We start from the raw sequence: 17,164 nt of genomic DNA on the forward strand, positions 1-17,164 counted from the left end.
GAAAACCATGGTCCAATGTAAAGTAAGCAGTGATAACCATGTTCTATATTATCTATACCAGCAGTTTTCAACCTTTTTTGCTCAAGGCACACCTATGATGAAGCCAAAATTTCAACGCACACCAAAGCCATATCTATACAAAATTGCCTATTTCAAACATGCTACAGTAAATCAAGCATATGGCAGTACTTCAGGCAGGCCGCAGAGTCAAGCACTGCTATTTAAGCCAGCTGACTTGCTTTTAAGCATACTATTGACTAATCGCACTCATGCTGCCATACTCAGACTGCTCTAACCTGGCAATGGTTTGCTGCTCCCTCTCCAAGCCACTTTTTACAACCCTCCTCCACCCCAGCTCCTCCTTCCCAGAACACCCTAATCTGAATAACAGCAATTAGCACAAATTTACAACTGCCAATAAATGGAAAGTATTTATGACCTGCAAATCATGTGTGTTTCTTGATAAAATAGTCCTGACTGAACTTAAGTTATTGTATAGCTGCAGTGTGAATGCATGGTTGTACAAATTACTACGGCACACCAAGACTTGACTCAAGGTACACCAGTGTGCCCTGCCACACCAACTGAGAACCAATGATCTGTACCAGTGTTACTCAACCCTGCTCAATCAAAGAGTCAAGCTGTTGAAAAATACCTTTGCAAGAGCCACAATCAAAGTGGTGGCAAAAATGGGGAGAAAAAGTTGAAAAAGGCCATGAGTTACAGGTGGCAAAAAATGGCCCAAAGTGGCAAAAAAAAAAAGAGTGAAAAGTGACTTAAATGTGCAAAAAGCAGTCCAGAGTGGCAAAAATGAGAAAAAAGGAAACAAGTGGTAATTAATGGCAAAAGGAAGCTTAAATGGGCTTAAGTGGCAAAAATATGAAAATGTGAAAAAAAATGGGATAAAAGTGGCAAAAAGAACAGGCAAAAATTGGGAAAAATAAGGAAAAAGTGGTATTTAAAGGCTAAAGGTGGCTTAATTGGACAAAAAGTGGCAAAAAAATGTAAAAAAGGGCAAAAATGGGCAAAAAGTGGCAGTAAATGGAAAAAAAGAGTTGCAAAAAAAGTGGCAAAAATGGGCAAAAATATAGGAAAAAAAGTGGTATTTGATGACAAAAGTTAGCTTAAATGGGCAAAAAGTGGCAAAAATGTTGAAACAGGGCAGAGAAGTTTCCTTTTTTTAAGGTTTTCTGGGGAAATAATATTGGAAATTAAGACAAAAGATTATAACCAAGTACTTACAAGTATTATCAAAGCAACAAAATATTTTTATTTATCTACTTATTAATGTTATTTTACAGTTTAGCCTTTTTTTCAAAGTGTAAACCCTTTTTTTTCTTACAATACAAACAATGTGGATGGGCACGCCCAACAAAACCATAGAAAAGTTAGGTGGGACTTCACAGTGAAGCTGAGGTGCACAAATGTCAGGATGCCCTAGAATAAAGAAGAAGGAATTCAAATATTTTCAAGGGAAAAGTAGCTGAAGAACTGTGAAAAGAGACCTAAAAAGCTGAAAATTGGCAAAAAAGATGTGATAAAAGCCAGGACAAGTGTTAGTTACAGAGCAGAAAAATTGGGTTCAGTGTGGCAAAAGTTGGAAAAGAAAGGCAAAAAGGACAAAATGGGCTGGAAAAAAACAGTTAAATCAAACCAATTTTTATATTTCACAAAGACAACCTGAGTAAATACAAAACGCAGTTTCTAAATGATGATTTTATTAGTTAAGGGGGGAAAATCCAAACTTATCTGTCCCTGTGTGAAAAAGTAATTTCCCCCTGAACCTAATAACTGGTTGTTCCACCCTTGGCAGCAATAACTGAAATCAAGCGTTTGTGATAACTGGTGATGAGTCTTTCTCATCGCTGTGGAGGAATTTTGTCCCACTCTTCTCCACAGAATTGTTTCAACTCAGCCATATTGGAGGGTTTTCCAGCATGAACTGCCTGTTTAAGGTCACACCACAGCATCTCAATAAGACTTATAAGTCCAGACTATCACTGGGCCACTCCAAAACCTTCATTTTGTTTTCTTGAGCCATTCAGAGGTGGACTTGCTGGTATGTCTCGGATCGTTGTCCTGCTGCATAACCCAAGGGCGCTTGAGCTTGAGGGCAAGAACTGATGGCCGGACTGTGACCTTCAGGATTTTCTGGTAGACAGCAGAATTCATGGTTTCATCAATCACAGTAAGTGGTCCAGTTCCTGGTGCAGCAAAGCAGCCCCAGACCATCACACTGACACCACCATGTTTGACTGTTGGCTTGATGTTCTTTTTATCAAATGCTGTGTCATTTTTACGCCAGCCGTAATGGGACGCACACCTTCCAGAAAGTTCAACTTTTGTCTCGTCAGTCCACAGAATATTTCTCCAAAAGTCTTGATGATCATCAAGATGTTTCTTGGCAAATGTGAGACAAACCTTTGTGTTCTTTTTTGTCAGAATATATACAGTGATTAACAAATTTATTAGACCACCTGTCATATTTGTCTCAGAGACCATCCAGCATCATGAAGTGCTTTAATGCAGACTCTTTCATTTTCAGTAAGCTCTCCACATTTTACCATTTTGAACAGGAATGAGGAATTTCAAACTGAATTTACCTTTTTATACCCAAATTTGAACCGGCACACTGGGCTTCTCTGAGAAGTCAGAAATGAATCAAGCATTCAACCACTAAAACTAATTTTTCTGTTCAGGAATGACAGTAAATAACTATAATTTGACATTTTAATCAAGAAATGATGTTTTGTACTATTTTTTCAGTTTTTTTGTAAATGAGTAAATTTGAAAATTCATGGATAACAACAACAATTATATTTTAGCATTAACAATAGAATTTGGGTTAAAAAGCTTCTACATATTGGTGTATTAACCATTGCAGAAACATAAAAAATGATTTTGGTAATTACCAATGCTGTTAATTTAGGACAGCTGTGGCATAAACTTTACTTTGGGTGGTGGTCTAATAAATTTGTTAATTACTGTATATAAATATATATATATATATGTACAGTATATTGTCAAGTATTTACTCACCCATCCAAATAATTGAAATCAGGTGTTCCAATCACTTCCATGTCCACAGGTGTATAAAATCATCACCTAGGCATGCAGACTGTTTCTACAAACATTTGTGAAAGAATGGCTCGCTCTCAGGAGCTCAGTGAATTCCAGCGTGGTACTGTGATAGGATGCCAACAAGTCCAGTGGTGAAATTTCCTGGCTCCTAAATATTCCACAGTCAACTGTCAGTGGTATTATAACAAAGTGGAAGTGATTGGGAACGACAGCAACTCAGCCAAGAAGTGATAGGCCATGTAAAATGACGGAGCAGGGTCAGCGGATGCTGAGGAGCATAGTGCGCAGAGGTCGCCAACTTTCTGCATAGTCAATGGCTACAGACCTCCAAACTTCATGTGGCCTTCAGATTAGCTCAAGAACAGTGGTAGAGAGCTTCATGGAATGGGTTTCCATGGCTGAGCAGCTGCATCCAAGCCATACATCACCAAGTGCAATGCAAAGCGTCGATGCAGTGGTGTAAAGCACGCCACCACTGGACTCTAGAGCAGTGGAGACGCGTTCTCTGGAGTGATGAATCGCGCTTCTCCATTTGGCAATCTGATGGACGAGTCTGGGTTTGGCAGTTGCCAGTACGTGTCTGATTGCATTGTGCCAAGTGTAAAGTTTGGTGGAGGGGGGATTATGGTGATGGCTTGTTTTTCAGGAGCTGGGCTTGGCCCCTTAGTTCCAGTGAAAGGAGCTCTGAATGCTTCAGCACATCAAGAGATTCTGGACAATTTCATGCTCTCAACTTTGTGGGAACAGTTTGGGGATGGCCCCTTCCTGTTCCAACATGACTATGCACCAGTGCACAAAGCAAGGTCCATAAAGACATGGATGAGAGAGTTTGGTGTGGATCAACTTGACTGGCCTGCAAAGAGTCCTGACCTCAACCTGATAGAACACCTTTGGGATGAATTAGAGCAGAGACTGAGAGCCAGACCTTCTCGTCCAACATCAGTGTGTGACCTCACAAATGTGCTTCTGGAAGAATGGTCAAAAATTCCCATAAACACACTCCTAAACCTTGTGGAAAGCCTTCCCAGAAGAGTTGAAGCTGTTATAGCTGCAAAGGGTGGATCAACGTCATATTAAACCCTATGGATTAAGAATGGGATGTCACTTAAGTTCATATGTGAGTCAAGGCAGGTGAGCAAATACTTTTGGCTATATATATTCTCTCCATATATGTCCTGAGTAAATTCATAAAAACTAGTCAACAGCTTGTAGGTGAGAAATAAATGATCTCATCAATGAAAACAAGTTAAAAGGGGTAAAAAGAGTGCAGTCATACATCAGAAGGGGACAGAAGATGCATGTCTGCTTATGGCAGTGCTGTAGGTAAAAATGGGGGGATGGAGAAATGGACTCTTGTTCAATGTTGATAACAGACAGAGGGGGTTTTTCCTCAGAATATTTAGACATTGTGTGGGGAAAAAAAAACCAGTGGTGATTCCAAGGATTCATCAAGCTGAATATGTTTCAATATAAAGAGTGATATCCCAACAGTATCACATCTGTAAGGGAATTTTGTAATTTCTCAGCAGTTAAACCTGTCTGGTTATCTGTCGTCTACTCCCATTCTCATTCACACTCTTTGATCTCAAGTTCAGGAGAGTCTTCAGTCTTGACCTCAGTTTCTGGTTGTAAATGTCTCAATGGATCTGAATTCCTGGCTTGTTCTGATCCTCCACAGTCCTCTTCATCAACTTCTGTGTCTGCCTCTTTTTTCCTTCTCAGGCTTTCTCTATGGCCGCTCATATGTTTGGTCAGACTTTTTTTTTGGGTGAATCTTTGACCACACTCAGAGCAGCTGAAGGGTTTCTCTCCTGCGTGAGTATTCTTGTGATCTGAAAGATGACTTTTTGTGTAAAATCTTTTTTCACACTGAGAGCAGCTGAAAAGTTTCTGTCGCTTGTGAACAAGCATATGCCTTATCAGAATTTTGTTCTGGGGAAAAGATTTGCCACACTCAGAACAGCTGAAAGGTTTTTCTTTTATATGAACACTCATGTGCTCTGTAAGATGACTTTTTCTGTAAAATCTTTTTTCACACTGAGAGCAACCAAAGGGTTTCTGACCAGAGTGAACTAACATGTGCTCGTTCAGATATCTGTCTTTGTTAAAACCTTTGCCACACTCAGAGCAGCTGAAGGGTTTCTCTCCTGTGTGAAAACTCATGTGATCTGTGAGCTGACTTTTTCTGGAAAATGACTTTTCACACTCAGAGCAACCAAAGGGTTTCTGTTTGGTGTGAACAAGCATATGCTTGATCAGACTTTGGTTAAGAGCAAAATTTTTGCCACACTCAGAACAGCTGAAGGGTTTCTCTCCTGTGTGAATTCTCATATGATCTCTAAGATGACCTGTACGGGTAAATCCTTTACCACATTCAGAGCAGCTATACAATTTTTCAATACTTCCTCTTTGTTTTTTGAGGTTTGAAACTTTCTGGTGTTTTGCCTTCTCCCAGTCAGCACTGTCATCTGTCTCAGGTTCAGAGGAGTCTTCAGTCTTCACCTTAGTCTCTGGTTGTGAATCTCTCTCTGGATTAGAGTACATGACTGCTGCTCGTCCTCCACAGGCCTCTCCATCATCTCCTGTTTCCATCTGTTCAGTTTTTGTTTGATGAAGCTGTGAGGACTGAGGTTCCTCTTCACCATCTTCACTCTTCACAGGGACAGGGAAAAGGGTGAACCTGATCATATCTGTCTCCTCTGGTCCTTGAAGTTGCTCTCCTTCCTGACTGCTCCACTGATCCTCTGGTTCCTCTTTAATGTGTGGAGGCTCAGTAATCTCTTGTTTCAGATTGTAGCTTCTCTCCCGCTGCTTCTTAGGGGGATCCTTTTCTTCACTCACTGAAAGCTGGAGGACATCCTCTGGAAAAACTAAAACACGGAAGCACACAATAAGGGAAACCGATTTTTCACAAAAAACTAACCAAGGAGTAGTACCTGACATTAGTAGTCTAAGTATTTTTTTAAAATACCACATTTCCAATTCCATTTCCCAACACTTAAGATTTTTATTCATGTAGAGCCAGGTCTAAACAAGAGTAAATAACAGACAAATAATTTGGATGCATTTAATGCTTGTTAACTCTTAGAGCTCACGCCGCAGGCACATCGCTTTATAGATCACTTGGTAATGTTTGAACTGTAGGTTGTAGACAGTTGATTGTTTTTTTAATCTAAAAGCTCTCCGTTTTGCCTTTCTAATTATGTTCTCCATGCATTTGTAGCTCTTGCAGATCATTTTAGAGTGAGCCCGGAACTGGGCTGACTTTCTGGGGTCTCTGAGGACGGTGTTGTCGTAAATAACAAGAAGTGACACAGTTTATACAAACGCTGATAAAATTTTGAACCATAAGTCACAGAGACTCTTTTTTTACTCTGAAAGATGACTTTCCTGCTGTTAGTTTGCTACCCTCATTGTCTCCATAGCCCTAAAGGACGCTGTTCTACCGAGACCGGAACTTCAGTGACTTTTCAGGGTCTTTATAGATTGAATCCACATTGTTAGATCCAATAAAAAGCGTCTCTTTGCCATTTTTCATCACTTACTTCGGGTTTTTTGCCCAGGGAATTGCCATGATGTTTTCTGCAATGCATTGTGGGAGTTGCTTGCTTTGGGAACGACCCAAATGAATCTAACAGCAAAAAAGTGCATGAACTTTTCTTTGCATATATGTAGATATTTTGAACCTCTAGTCACAGAAAGTTTATTTTTTCACTGTTTTGTCCCAAAGAGATGGGAGAACAAGTCTGTGCAAAGAAAAGGCTTAGTCACTGATGTTTTCAGTGTGTTATCAATTAAAAAAAAGCTGAGTTTCAAATTCCAATTTATCTTTTTTATTTTGTCTTTAGAGTCCTATAACTTTTTACACATTCAAGTGAGATTACTGTGGTAGAAATAATCTTAAAGTCCAGGTTGTCCTGAAAAAAAGGATGTTTAGAGTGTGACTGTGCACCACAGGGTTGATGTTTTATAAACTTTTTAAGACAAAAAGTCCAGGCGAGACATGATGGCAAAAAAAAAAAAAAAAAAAAAAAAAATAGCTGTGAGCTCTAAGGGTAAATAATGATGCACCAATGTACCGGTGGAACATTTACATCAGCCAATGGCAGCTCTGTGAATGACTCATTGTCACATCAGCAATAAATACGATTTCTTGACTGTTGCTGATGTGTTTCAAACATGGAAAACAGACAAATCTAAAGTGCACACTGTTGTGAGAGAAAATGATAAAATATGTCAAATGCAACAGTAGACAGTGGTCTGATAATTGTTGCAGTGTTGCGCACACCATCCAACTGGCTGTCCACATCAGCTGAGATTCAGCGTGCGGCGTTGTGGATGTGGCTTCAATTAGCCAAAAAAGACACTTTAAACATCCTCTCCTCATCTACTCACACCAGCAGTGCAGCTGCTGTCTGGACAGTATAGACATCTTAAACATGATGCAAAGACTCTTGGAACAAAAACAAACTTGCGACATGCTGCAGACCACGAACTCCCTGCAACTTTAACTGCGCAGCAGTTATCAAACTTCTCTCTCGCTATTTAAGTAACACTGACTCAGAATCTAACTAGAAAAGCACTCAGAGAGCGCAGACCTCCGCCATTAGCCCTATCTCCCAACAGTGAAGAATCCTTTAAAAAGTTCCTGGATCTGTCCCCATGTGCCCCCCACCACAGCATTCGCCGATTACTCCATCCCTGGTGGAGTGGAAACACGAAGAGGCAAAGCGTTGGCTTTGCTACGGGTGCCAACAGATGCACCAATGGTCGCACCGGACAACTGAAAGTCATGTCAGAGGGTGAATATTCCTCTGTTCCTCCCAGCATTGTGAGTATTCTCGCTACAATTCGCTGTCTTTCTCTCTGTTACACTCTAACTCGTCTCCTGGACTTGGCGTGTGTCTTTCAAACTCTATAAACTCCAAAACTTTGAACAGAAACACACCCACAAATGCTGCTGGGCTTGAAGTTACTCATGTCCGCCATCTCCTGGTGTAAAGTGGTAACAGCGCAGACCTCTGCCATTAGACCTATCTCCCAATAGTACAGAATCCTTTAAAAAATTCCTGGATCCAGACAGTGATCCGGATCACTCCCAAAATCTAATCAGTTTTTCCTTATGTCATTTCTGACATTTCCTGAAAATTTCATCAAAATCTGTCCATAACTTTTTGAGTTATGTTGCTAACAAACTAACAAACAAACTAACCAATGAACAAACCCACCCGATCACATAACCTCCTTAGTGGAGGGAATAACACCAGCCAAGCAACAATTGGGTGGCTTTCCACGCAAATTTACACATCAGTGTTAACTTTGTCGACTAAAACTATGTCTAAAAATGTTTGTCGACAGCCTTTTCTTTCCATGACAAAAACTAGACCAAGACTAACAAAAATAGATCTGTGATAACTAAAACTGACAAAAACTGTTTAGTTTTCATCAAGCTGACTAAAACTAGACTAAAATGTGATGTAGTTTTCATCAGACATTTAAAATCTGTGAAATTTCTCCACTGAGGATAAATTTGTCAAAAACAATGCATTTGTATCTATTCTGTCTCTCAGCTGTAGAAAGCAGGGACCCCAGGTTTGACAGAGAACACACTACCATGATTTGGTACCAGATTTAGACAAAAGAACAAATGTTGGAATAAAAGTAAAAACTAAAATGTGAGGACTTTTTATGGAATAAAACTAGACTAAAACTAAAAAAGGGTTGAAATGACTAAAATGTGACTAAAACTAAAATGCATTTTATTTAAAGACTAAAACTAAGACTAAAATTACAATGGTTGCCAAAACTAACACTGTTCCAAACACCTACGGCAGTCAGCATTCCTGACTACTGTTGTTGGAAAATTAGTTCTTCACTATTACTGCTGAGTAGGAAATAAATCAGGATACTGTGCCCATTCATCCTGATCTAAATATAAAAACTATTCTTCATGGAGTATTATAGAGTATTCAACGTTGGTCCTCAATTACTCTGAACATTTACAAGCGACAGATGATGTCCATGCAGCTTAAACCGACTGTAATAATAAAAGTGAACAAACCTGCTCTGTGTAACTGGATCTCAGGGTTTAAAACAGCATCCAGTAGTTTCTGCTGTCGATGGTTTTCCTCTTTAGATGCTCTCAGCTGCTCCTCGTACTCTGCTATTGTTCTCTCAAACAGCTCAAAAACCTCTTCAACGACAGCATTCAGTCTCTGGTTCACTACAGATCTCAGTATTTGGACTTTAGACATTTTTACATCAACGTTTTCTGCACACAACACCGTAAATTTGTTATTTTTGTCCCACAGGAGACAACTTCAATCTTTCTCCTTTAAGCCTGAGAGGTAAAACTCCCTCGGCATCTAGCACCTTTGGCTTAAATTCTTATCAAACAGGATATTATTATTTAGTCAAACATCCAGACAGCTTCAACAAAATCCACGCTAACACGTTATCCTTGCAAAAAACGCGCCCAAAGCTCAGAGCAACAGATCTTATAGCAAACTACTCTGTTAGCAAACGGCTAAGTCCTTCTTCGTTTAGATGACAGCCTGGTTATTTTATGCTACACTGCTGCCATCTAGCGGTGCGGATGAATCCCCCCCCAGTCCTCACTTTATCAAATAGGATCACCTCTTTACCTCCATTTTCTTACATGGAGGTCAGCACAGATCAGCCTACCTTAGTTTCAAAACTTTAGAGAAATTATGAAGAAAAGAAATACTGAGAGAAACCAGGATGGATTTTAAAAACTTCTACTTATGCAGCTATGAAAATGGTGAGTGTTCCATTTATTTTATACGGACCTGTGGAGGACTGTTGATAATAAAGATCACAAAAATGTACCATTAAAATTGGAGAGGAATGGGATATGGGGTAAAGGTATTACTTATTACTTATTCTAGGCTGGTAAGCTATTTATAAAGCATACTGTGTCACAGCTAAGGAAAGAAGGTTACCTATTGAGTACCCCAGGGTTGGAGAATTATAAAACAGTATGTGACATTTCAGCCTTAATCTTTGATTTTTTTATAAATATAAAAAAAATAATTGAATAGGAATGGAAACTCTCAGATTGTGTTGCATTTAATCTTCATTTTCCCTGAAGTAGTGTGGTATCAGCAGGCCAGCCCACTGATAGGCTGGGTCCCTGAAAAACCCAGAAAGTGGGCCGTCCCAAGGTGTGATTTGAAGATGATATCAATGCATGTGTGTTACCTCATTTTGGAGCTGAAGAGTGTGTCAAACTATTATTGAGCTCTGATATTCAAATGACTTATTCATGTCACTTTTAGACCCCTTTTCCATCATTGTCTCTGCCCTTTTGTACAACTTTTTTTTCAAACTTTTAACCAATTTTTCCCCTTATATCAATTATTGCAAATTTTCACCTTTTTTTGCAACTCTTTAAACCCTTCACTAATAATACCATTTTTGCAACTTTCTGCCTCAATGCATCCATACCAGCAGAGTTAATTACATCAACTAAAAGTATGACTGAAAGTGTTCGTCGACAGCCTTTTTTTCCCACAAAAACTAGACTAAGACTAACAAAAATAGATCTGTGATGACTTAAACTGACAAAAACTAAGTTTAGTTTTCATCAAGATGACTAACACTAGACTAAAATGTAATGTAGTTTCATTAGACAGCTGTAGAAAGCAGGGACCCCAGGTTTGACAGAGAACACACTAGCATGATTTGGTACCAGATTTAGGCAAGAGAATAAATGCTTGGACTAAAAGTAACGACTAAAATGTTTTGAGTTTTTGTTGACTAAAACTAGACTAAAACTAAAAAGGGTAGAAGTGATTAAAATGTGACTAAATCTAAAATGCATTTCATTTAAAGACTAAAACTGAGACTAAAATTTAAGATAGCTGCCAAAATTAACCCTGCATACTTGCTACTTTTTTAAACTGCTTTTCACTTTTTTTTTTCTTAGTCCATTTTTTTGCCACTTTTGACCCAATTTTTCCACTTTGTAACTACTTTTCAAAACTTTTTCCCACAACTTTTTTTTTTCCAGTTTTCAACTTTTTTGGGGTCTCTTTCTGGAATTACAAAAATAATTTTCCCTTTAACTTTTTTGAGTTTCTTGTACTTTATTTTCTGGCTTCTTGACATTTGTGCACATCAGCTTCGCCATGAAGTTTGACATAATCTTTCTAATGGTTCATTATCAAGAAAAAAAGGCAACTTTTTCTTTGCATTTTGAAAAAAGCTTTACTGTACTACAGCATAAATAAATGGATAAATAAAAATGTTTTGTTGCTTTGATAAGACTGGTTATTATTCAGGTTCAATATAAAATATGGTTTTCACAGAATACCTTTACAATGGATCATGATTTTGTTGACCTCCATGGACTCCCCATATGGCTGGGCCCTAGATAGCTTCCCCCTTAAATTTCCCTGTATGGGAGGCCTTGAGTATTGGAAATTTAACTCTGATTTTTAATACATTTACTAAGAGTAATTTAAGCATCCACATTTGTCATACAGTAGGAAAGGGACAAGGACATTTTTTGTATACAATTTAAATAGTGTTTTTTAACTAATTTTGACATTAATATTTGTCATTACTTCTTCACATACCCTTTCTAAACTATTACATCTAGATTAACTTATTCTGAAAAGTCATACAAGTCTTTAGTTATCATAAATATTTATTTTTAGAAAAAAAAACATCTACATTAGTACATCTTCATCTATAAAGTCATTCTAGGCAAAATTCTGAACTACCTCTCCTCTCTCTTAAGCTTGAAGGATGGATTACACAACCTGTGTGGTTCTGATGCTGTGTAAATTGTTCCCAAAAGTCTAGATGGAGTTGAGAAAGAAGGGTTTTAGGCTCTCTGCAGCTTTTGCTTAGAACAGTCTGCAGGCTGATTATAAACTGAAAAATTTGACTCTGAATGTTTTTAAATCCCAGGTGAAAACTCTTAAAACCAAAATGTATGTCACTGTTAAGCTGATGTTTTATTGTCAATGCCAAATAAAGGTATAATAAATAATAAAAATAAAACATATTTTAATTCCTGTGATTCTAGCGATGCAATTCACCATGTAACTTTTTCACTGAACTTATCACATAGTTTAGGTTGAATAGGTTTTACAAAGAAGACATTATTCTTAGATGTTCTTGTGTAAAAACAGCACACCAAAAAAAGTGACTAAAGACAGCTAGGCTAGGTGATTCTTGAGATGTTTGCTGTGCTTTTTGGTCAAACACTGACCTCTCCTCCCCAAATATCTCAGAAGAACTGAGCTTTACCACATCACAAAATCGTTTCAGACCAGAAGATTTCCATTTTTAAACCAGCCGACATCTCATATTAGTGAGGAAAATTTACAATTTCTCAACATTTGAAGCTTTTCTGTCTCATGTGAATAGCCATGTGTTCTATCAAATCTGTGCTATGGGTAAAAATTTCACTACAGTGAGTGCAGCTGAAGGGTTTCCCTCCTGTGTGGGTTCTCATGTGAGCTGTAAGTTTATTTTTTGTGTAAAAACTTTTTCCACACTTGGAGCAGCTGAAGTGTCTCTGTTTTGTGTGAACTAACATGTGTTTGATCAGATTTGTAGTCCATGTAAACTTTTTTCTACACTTTGGGCAGCTGAGTGGTTTCTCTCCTTTGTGGCTATGCATGTGATATGTAAGGCAATTTTCTGTGTGAAAGCTCTTTCCACATTCAGAGCAGCTGAAGGGTTTCTCTCCTATGTGACTTCTCATGTCATCTCTAAGATGACCTTTGTGATTAAATCTTTGATTTCTGATGTTTTCCTCTGAGTTTGAACCAGGCTGGTTTTCTGTTGTCTTCTCCCAGTGATCACTGTCATCAGTCTCAGATTCAGAAGAGTCTTTAGTCTTAACCTCAGACTCGGGTTGTAAATTTCTCTCTGGATCACAGTGCCTTGCAGCTCCTGGTTCTCCACAGCCTTCCCTGTCACAATCTGTTTCCATTCCTTCAGTTTGTGTTTGATGAAGCTGTGAGGACTGAGTGTTATCTTCATCATCTTCAACATCTTCACTCTTTACAGGGACAGGGGAAAGAGTAAATTTGTTGATATCTCCCTCCTCTGTCCCTTGAAGTTGCTGTCCCTCCTGACTCCTCCTCTGTTCCTCCAGTTCCTCTTTAATGACAATCTCCTGATTCAGACTGGAGCTCCTCGCCTGCTGCTTTTCATGGGAAACCTCTTCTTGACTCACTGAAAGCTGCTGGGCCTCCACAGGAAAAACTAAAATACAGAAACACACATTGCATCTTAATTACAAAGATAAGGGAACAGACTTCTTTTTTGTTCATGTTACTGCCATGTCCTGTTTTATTTTGTTTCTCTGATTGTCTCTGTCTTCCAGATCCTCCTACTTGTGTTTCATGCCTTCTGTGTTAGCCCCACTCCTTATTTTCTGAACCTCATTATCACCTGCTGGTGTTTCCTGTCCAACTTTTACAGCTCCTCATGTTAGATCTTGTGTAGTGTTCTTTATCTGTTTAGTCATATTGATGACCTCTCAGCTGGGCAGTGTGAAGAATATCCATCGTCATTTAGTGGAACCAGGAGCTCTGAATCAGATATTGTAAAGTATAACATGAAAAATGCCAAAAACAACTTGAAAAAGGAACTAAGGATGCCAAGCTCTCACTCACTGCTGGTCCTATGTACAAAGAAAAAGAAATAAAAATGTGTTTATAGCTGTACACTTTAAAACATGTTTTGGGATTGTTTATTATGCTATATCGCTGGTTTTGAAAATTATTAAAAACTACAAAGTAAGAAAGGGAAATTCGGCAACACCTTGTGTTTCATTTTTCTGAAACTAAGTCTTATTACACAGAGATATTACCAATTAGTCCATTTTAAGAGCTTATCACTGAAAAAATACGCTCCATGGGCTTGCACATGACATTACATTTTAAAACAGTAAACATTTCTCTGAGGCAGCAAAAAATAAAATAAACATTTTATTTCCCCCGTGTTGCTGGGCCCTTGAAAGCTTTCCCCTTTATCCACTTATGGGCGCCCATGCATCAAGGAAGGTGAATGTTTTGTCTTTTATTTTTTTCAGGAGCATGCATTTCTAGAGTTCTGAAGATCAGTGTTCATTTTGGCAGCTATTTTTAATTTTAGTCATTTCTATCCTTTTTAGTTTTAGTCTAGTTTAAGTCGACGAAAACGCAAAACATTTTAGTCTAGTTTTATTCCATAAAAAGTCCTTCCATTTTAGTCTTTACTTTTAGTCCAAGCATTTATTCTCCTGCTTAAATCTGGTACCAAATCATGGTAGTGTGTTCTCTGCACTCTGCTAAACCTGGGGTCCCTCAGAGGCTGAGGAGATACAGATGCGTTGTTTTTTTGACAGATTTACCACCAGTAGAGAAATATCATGGATTTTGAATGTCCAACGCAAACTACATTATCTTTTAGTCTTGTTTTAATCTAAGTTTAGTTTTTGTCAGTTTTTGTCATCACAGATCTATCTTTGTTAGTCTTAGTCTAGTTTTTGTCATGGAAAAAAAAGGCTGTCGACGAATAGTTTTAGTCGATGAAATTAACACTGCTGCTGGTGTTGTTGATGTTATTTGTTGTGTTTGCTTCCACACATTTGCAAACCGTCTTTTTTAAATGTTTCATACTAACAAAGTTATAATTATGATCAAATGTAAAATACTAATCAGAGGATGAAATATGGTGACAACTTTTATGTGATCATCTTAATGTTTAATTTTAAAGCTCATCGTTGTCTTCATACTGAGTAGTAAAAACTAGGGATGCAGGATATTAGTGGCTAATATATCTGTATTGGCAGGTATCAAAATTTTTGCAGATATTTACATCTGACATTTTGGCTGTGCATAGCAGCATGTATCAACTGTAAAATCTGGCCATAAATACTAATGAAGTGGAGTTTAGGCTGAAACAACAGACCTATGTCAGGTGAGATCTTTTTCTTTATTCGTTCTCATTCTTTAAACTTTAACCCCTTAAAGCCTGTTGTATCATATTTAATACATACTTTTATGATACCTCTATCTAATCAATATGATCATAAATTACTAAAAAAAACCTTCTGAATACAATCTGATAAATAATAAAAATACAAGTGGATTATCAGTTACCAAAAACATCTGATGTATCAAATGAGATATTAAAATATATATGTAAAATTTTATGGACATTTTGATTTTTTGGATTTCAGTAGAAAGTGAAATAAACATTTCAGTTCCAAAAAAAAAAAAAAAAAAAAATAGAATATTCTAGCTATAATTTGTGTTTTCAGACTTTAATGGGTTAAAGTGTGTTTTAAGAAAAAAAAAAGTTTATTTTTTTCATCCTCAAACCTAAAAAGGACGTGTTAAAAGGACGAAATTTTTAGTCATGTAAAACATATTTAAACATCGGTATCAGCTAAAATGAATCTATAAATATCGGCATATCGGGTATCGGAAAAAAATCCAACATAGTGCATCCCTAGTAAAACACTTCACGTATCCTCAATGAAAAGTAAGAAAGCATTTCCTCCTGTTAACATCTAAACAGGATATATTTAATGCCAGCTGAGACTGTAAGAATGAAACTATACACACCTGTTCTGTATATCTGTACTTCCGGGTTTGAAACAGCGTCCAGTAGTTTCTGTTGTCGATGGTTTTCCTCTTTAGATGCTCTCAGCTGCTCCTCGTACTCTGCCATCGTTTTTTCAATCAGCTCAAAAACCTCTTCAACAGCGGCATTCAGCCTCTGGTTCACTAAAGATCTCAGCATGTGAGCTTTAGACATTTTACTTGATAATCGACTTTAACTGCACAAAAACAGCGAAAGTCCGTGGATTTAGGAACACGGGAAATAAAAACAGTCTCTATTCCCTCTAGGCCTGTAAAGCTCCCTCGCTGTCTTCTGAAAAGCTAACAGTTTCCGCTAACTTTGATTAAAAAATCTACTCAAACAAACAGTTTAAATATAGTCCACTCTGATACGTTCACCCTTAAAAACAGGCCAGATGTATCTTCTAGCGAACTACTCTGTTAGCTATCAGCTACATTCTTCTTCTTCGGTTTAACAGCAGCTTTGTTACTCCATGTCGCACTGCTGCCATCTAGCGGTGGTGATCACCTCCTACAGTTTCTCAGCTCTACCTGCAGTTTTTGAAAATGGAATTAAGTACAGTAGAGGGAATACTGCAGTGGTGTAATAGCCTGCACTGGTGGTTTATTCACATTTTTTAACTTGCCCAGCAAAGAATAACCACCATATATGATAGACAAAAGCACATACAGGTGCATCAAAAAAAACAAAAAAACAAAAAAGATAAGTTTAAAGGCTCACAATCTGAGAGAGGTAAATTTATTGGTTCAAAAAGGTCAAAACACGAAATTGAAATTAAAAATAAATGCTTTTAAAGGCAAATATATTAGAAAGAAATCAAATCATGAGTTTAAAAGGTCAAAGTATGAAATAAAATTTGTAATCATGAAATTAAAAGTCAAAATATGATTCAAAATTTTAAATTGTGAGTCTAAAAGGTCAAACTATGGGATTCTGATTATGAAAACACAGTTTGGAGTTGAAAATATGAGGTAAAATACAAAATAAATGCTTAAAAATTATCATTGTGAATCTTAAAGCTCACAAAATTATAAGAGAAGTCAAAATTATGAGTTTAAATCTCAAGGTATGAAATAAAAAGTCAAAATCCTCATTTTGAGATGTTGAATTGAAAATGTGAAATAAAACCCAAATTAATTTCTTTTCCCACATTCTTGACTTCTCATCTGAATATTTTTACTCTTTACTTTTTCAGATTTTGTGACTTAACGATATCTTAAATCATCAAGGATAAGTTTCCATTTTTACACTTGAGGAAATCTGCAGACCTCAGACTGATGGGCCAGTTATAACAGAATATATATAACAGAGATCATCTCATGGGCCTGATTTAACTGTTCCACAGGCCGGATATGGCCCCCAGGCCTTGAGTTTGACATCTGTGCTCTAGGGGTTTCAGACCCACCTGTGCGTTTTGTTTACATCTACTTTTGCTTTTAAAAATATCTTTATTTTACCCTTTCTCAAA

The 17,164-nt window shown here is 37.5% G+C and overlaps 2 protein-coding genes across 2 annotated transcripts; both read right to left on the reverse strand.

The window, feature by feature from the left end:
- Window positions 1-5,408: 5,408 nt before the first annotated feature.
- zgc:66474 (uncharacterized protein LOC327500 homolog) lies at window positions 5,409-9,335 on the reverse strand. Its single transcript, XM_041808401.1, has 3 exons — window positions 9,143-9,335; window positions 5,512-5,951; window positions 5,409-5,429 (listed from the first exon to the last, which is right to left on the reverse strand). Exons 1-3 carry the CDS (start codon window positions 9,333-9,335, stop codon window positions 5,409-5,411), a joined length of 654 nt encoding a protein of 217 aa, XP_041664335.1.
- Window positions 9,336-11,793: 2,458 nt separating this feature from the next.
- On the reverse strand, window positions 11,794-16,105 carry LOC121523868 (zinc finger and SCAN domain-containing protein 31-like). Its single transcript, XM_041808924.1, has 2 exons — window positions 15,678-16,105; window positions 11,794-13,326 (listed from the first exon to the last, which is right to left on the reverse strand). The coding sequence occupies exons 1-2, from the start codon at window positions 15,868-15,870 to the stop codon at window positions 12,446-12,448; spliced, it is 1,074 nt and encodes a 357-aa protein (XP_041664858.1). The 5' UTR covers window positions 15,871-16,105; the 3' UTR covers window positions 11,794-12,445.
- Window positions 16,106-17,164: the final 1,059 nt, after the last annotated feature.

This window comes from Cheilinus undulatus, linkage group 16 (assembly GCF_018320785.1).
Source record: "Cheilinus undulatus linkage group 16, ASM1832078v1, whole genome shotgun sequence".
In the NCBI taxonomy this organism is placed as follows: domain Eukaryota; kingdom Metazoa; phylum Chordata; class Actinopteri; order Labriformes; family Labridae; genus Cheilinus; species Cheilinus undulatus.

Excerpts from the sequence above, each read along its gene's own strand:
- zgc:66474 (XM_041808401.1), bottom strand. The coding sequence starts at position 9,335 with ATGTCTAAAGTCCAAATACTGAGATCTGTAGTGAACCAGAGACTGAAT. Across the intron at positions 5,952-9,142 it reads GATCCAGTTACACAGAGCAG|TTTTTCCAGAGGATGTCCTC; the intron begins GTTTGTTCACTT and ends TCCGTGTTTTAG. Across the intron at positions 5,430-5,511 it reads AGAAGGCAAAACACCAGAAA|GTCATCTTAGAGATCATATG; the intron begins GTTTCAAACCTC and ends TTACCCGTACAG.
- LOC121523868 (XM_041808924.1), bottom strand. The coding sequence starts at position 15,870 with ATGTCTAAAGCTCACATGCTGAGATCTTTAGTGAACCAGAGGCTGAAT. Across the intron at positions 13,327-15,677 it reads AGTACAGATATACAGAACAG|TTTTTCCTGTGGAGGCCCAG; the intron begins GTGTGTATAGTT and ends TCTGTATTTTAG.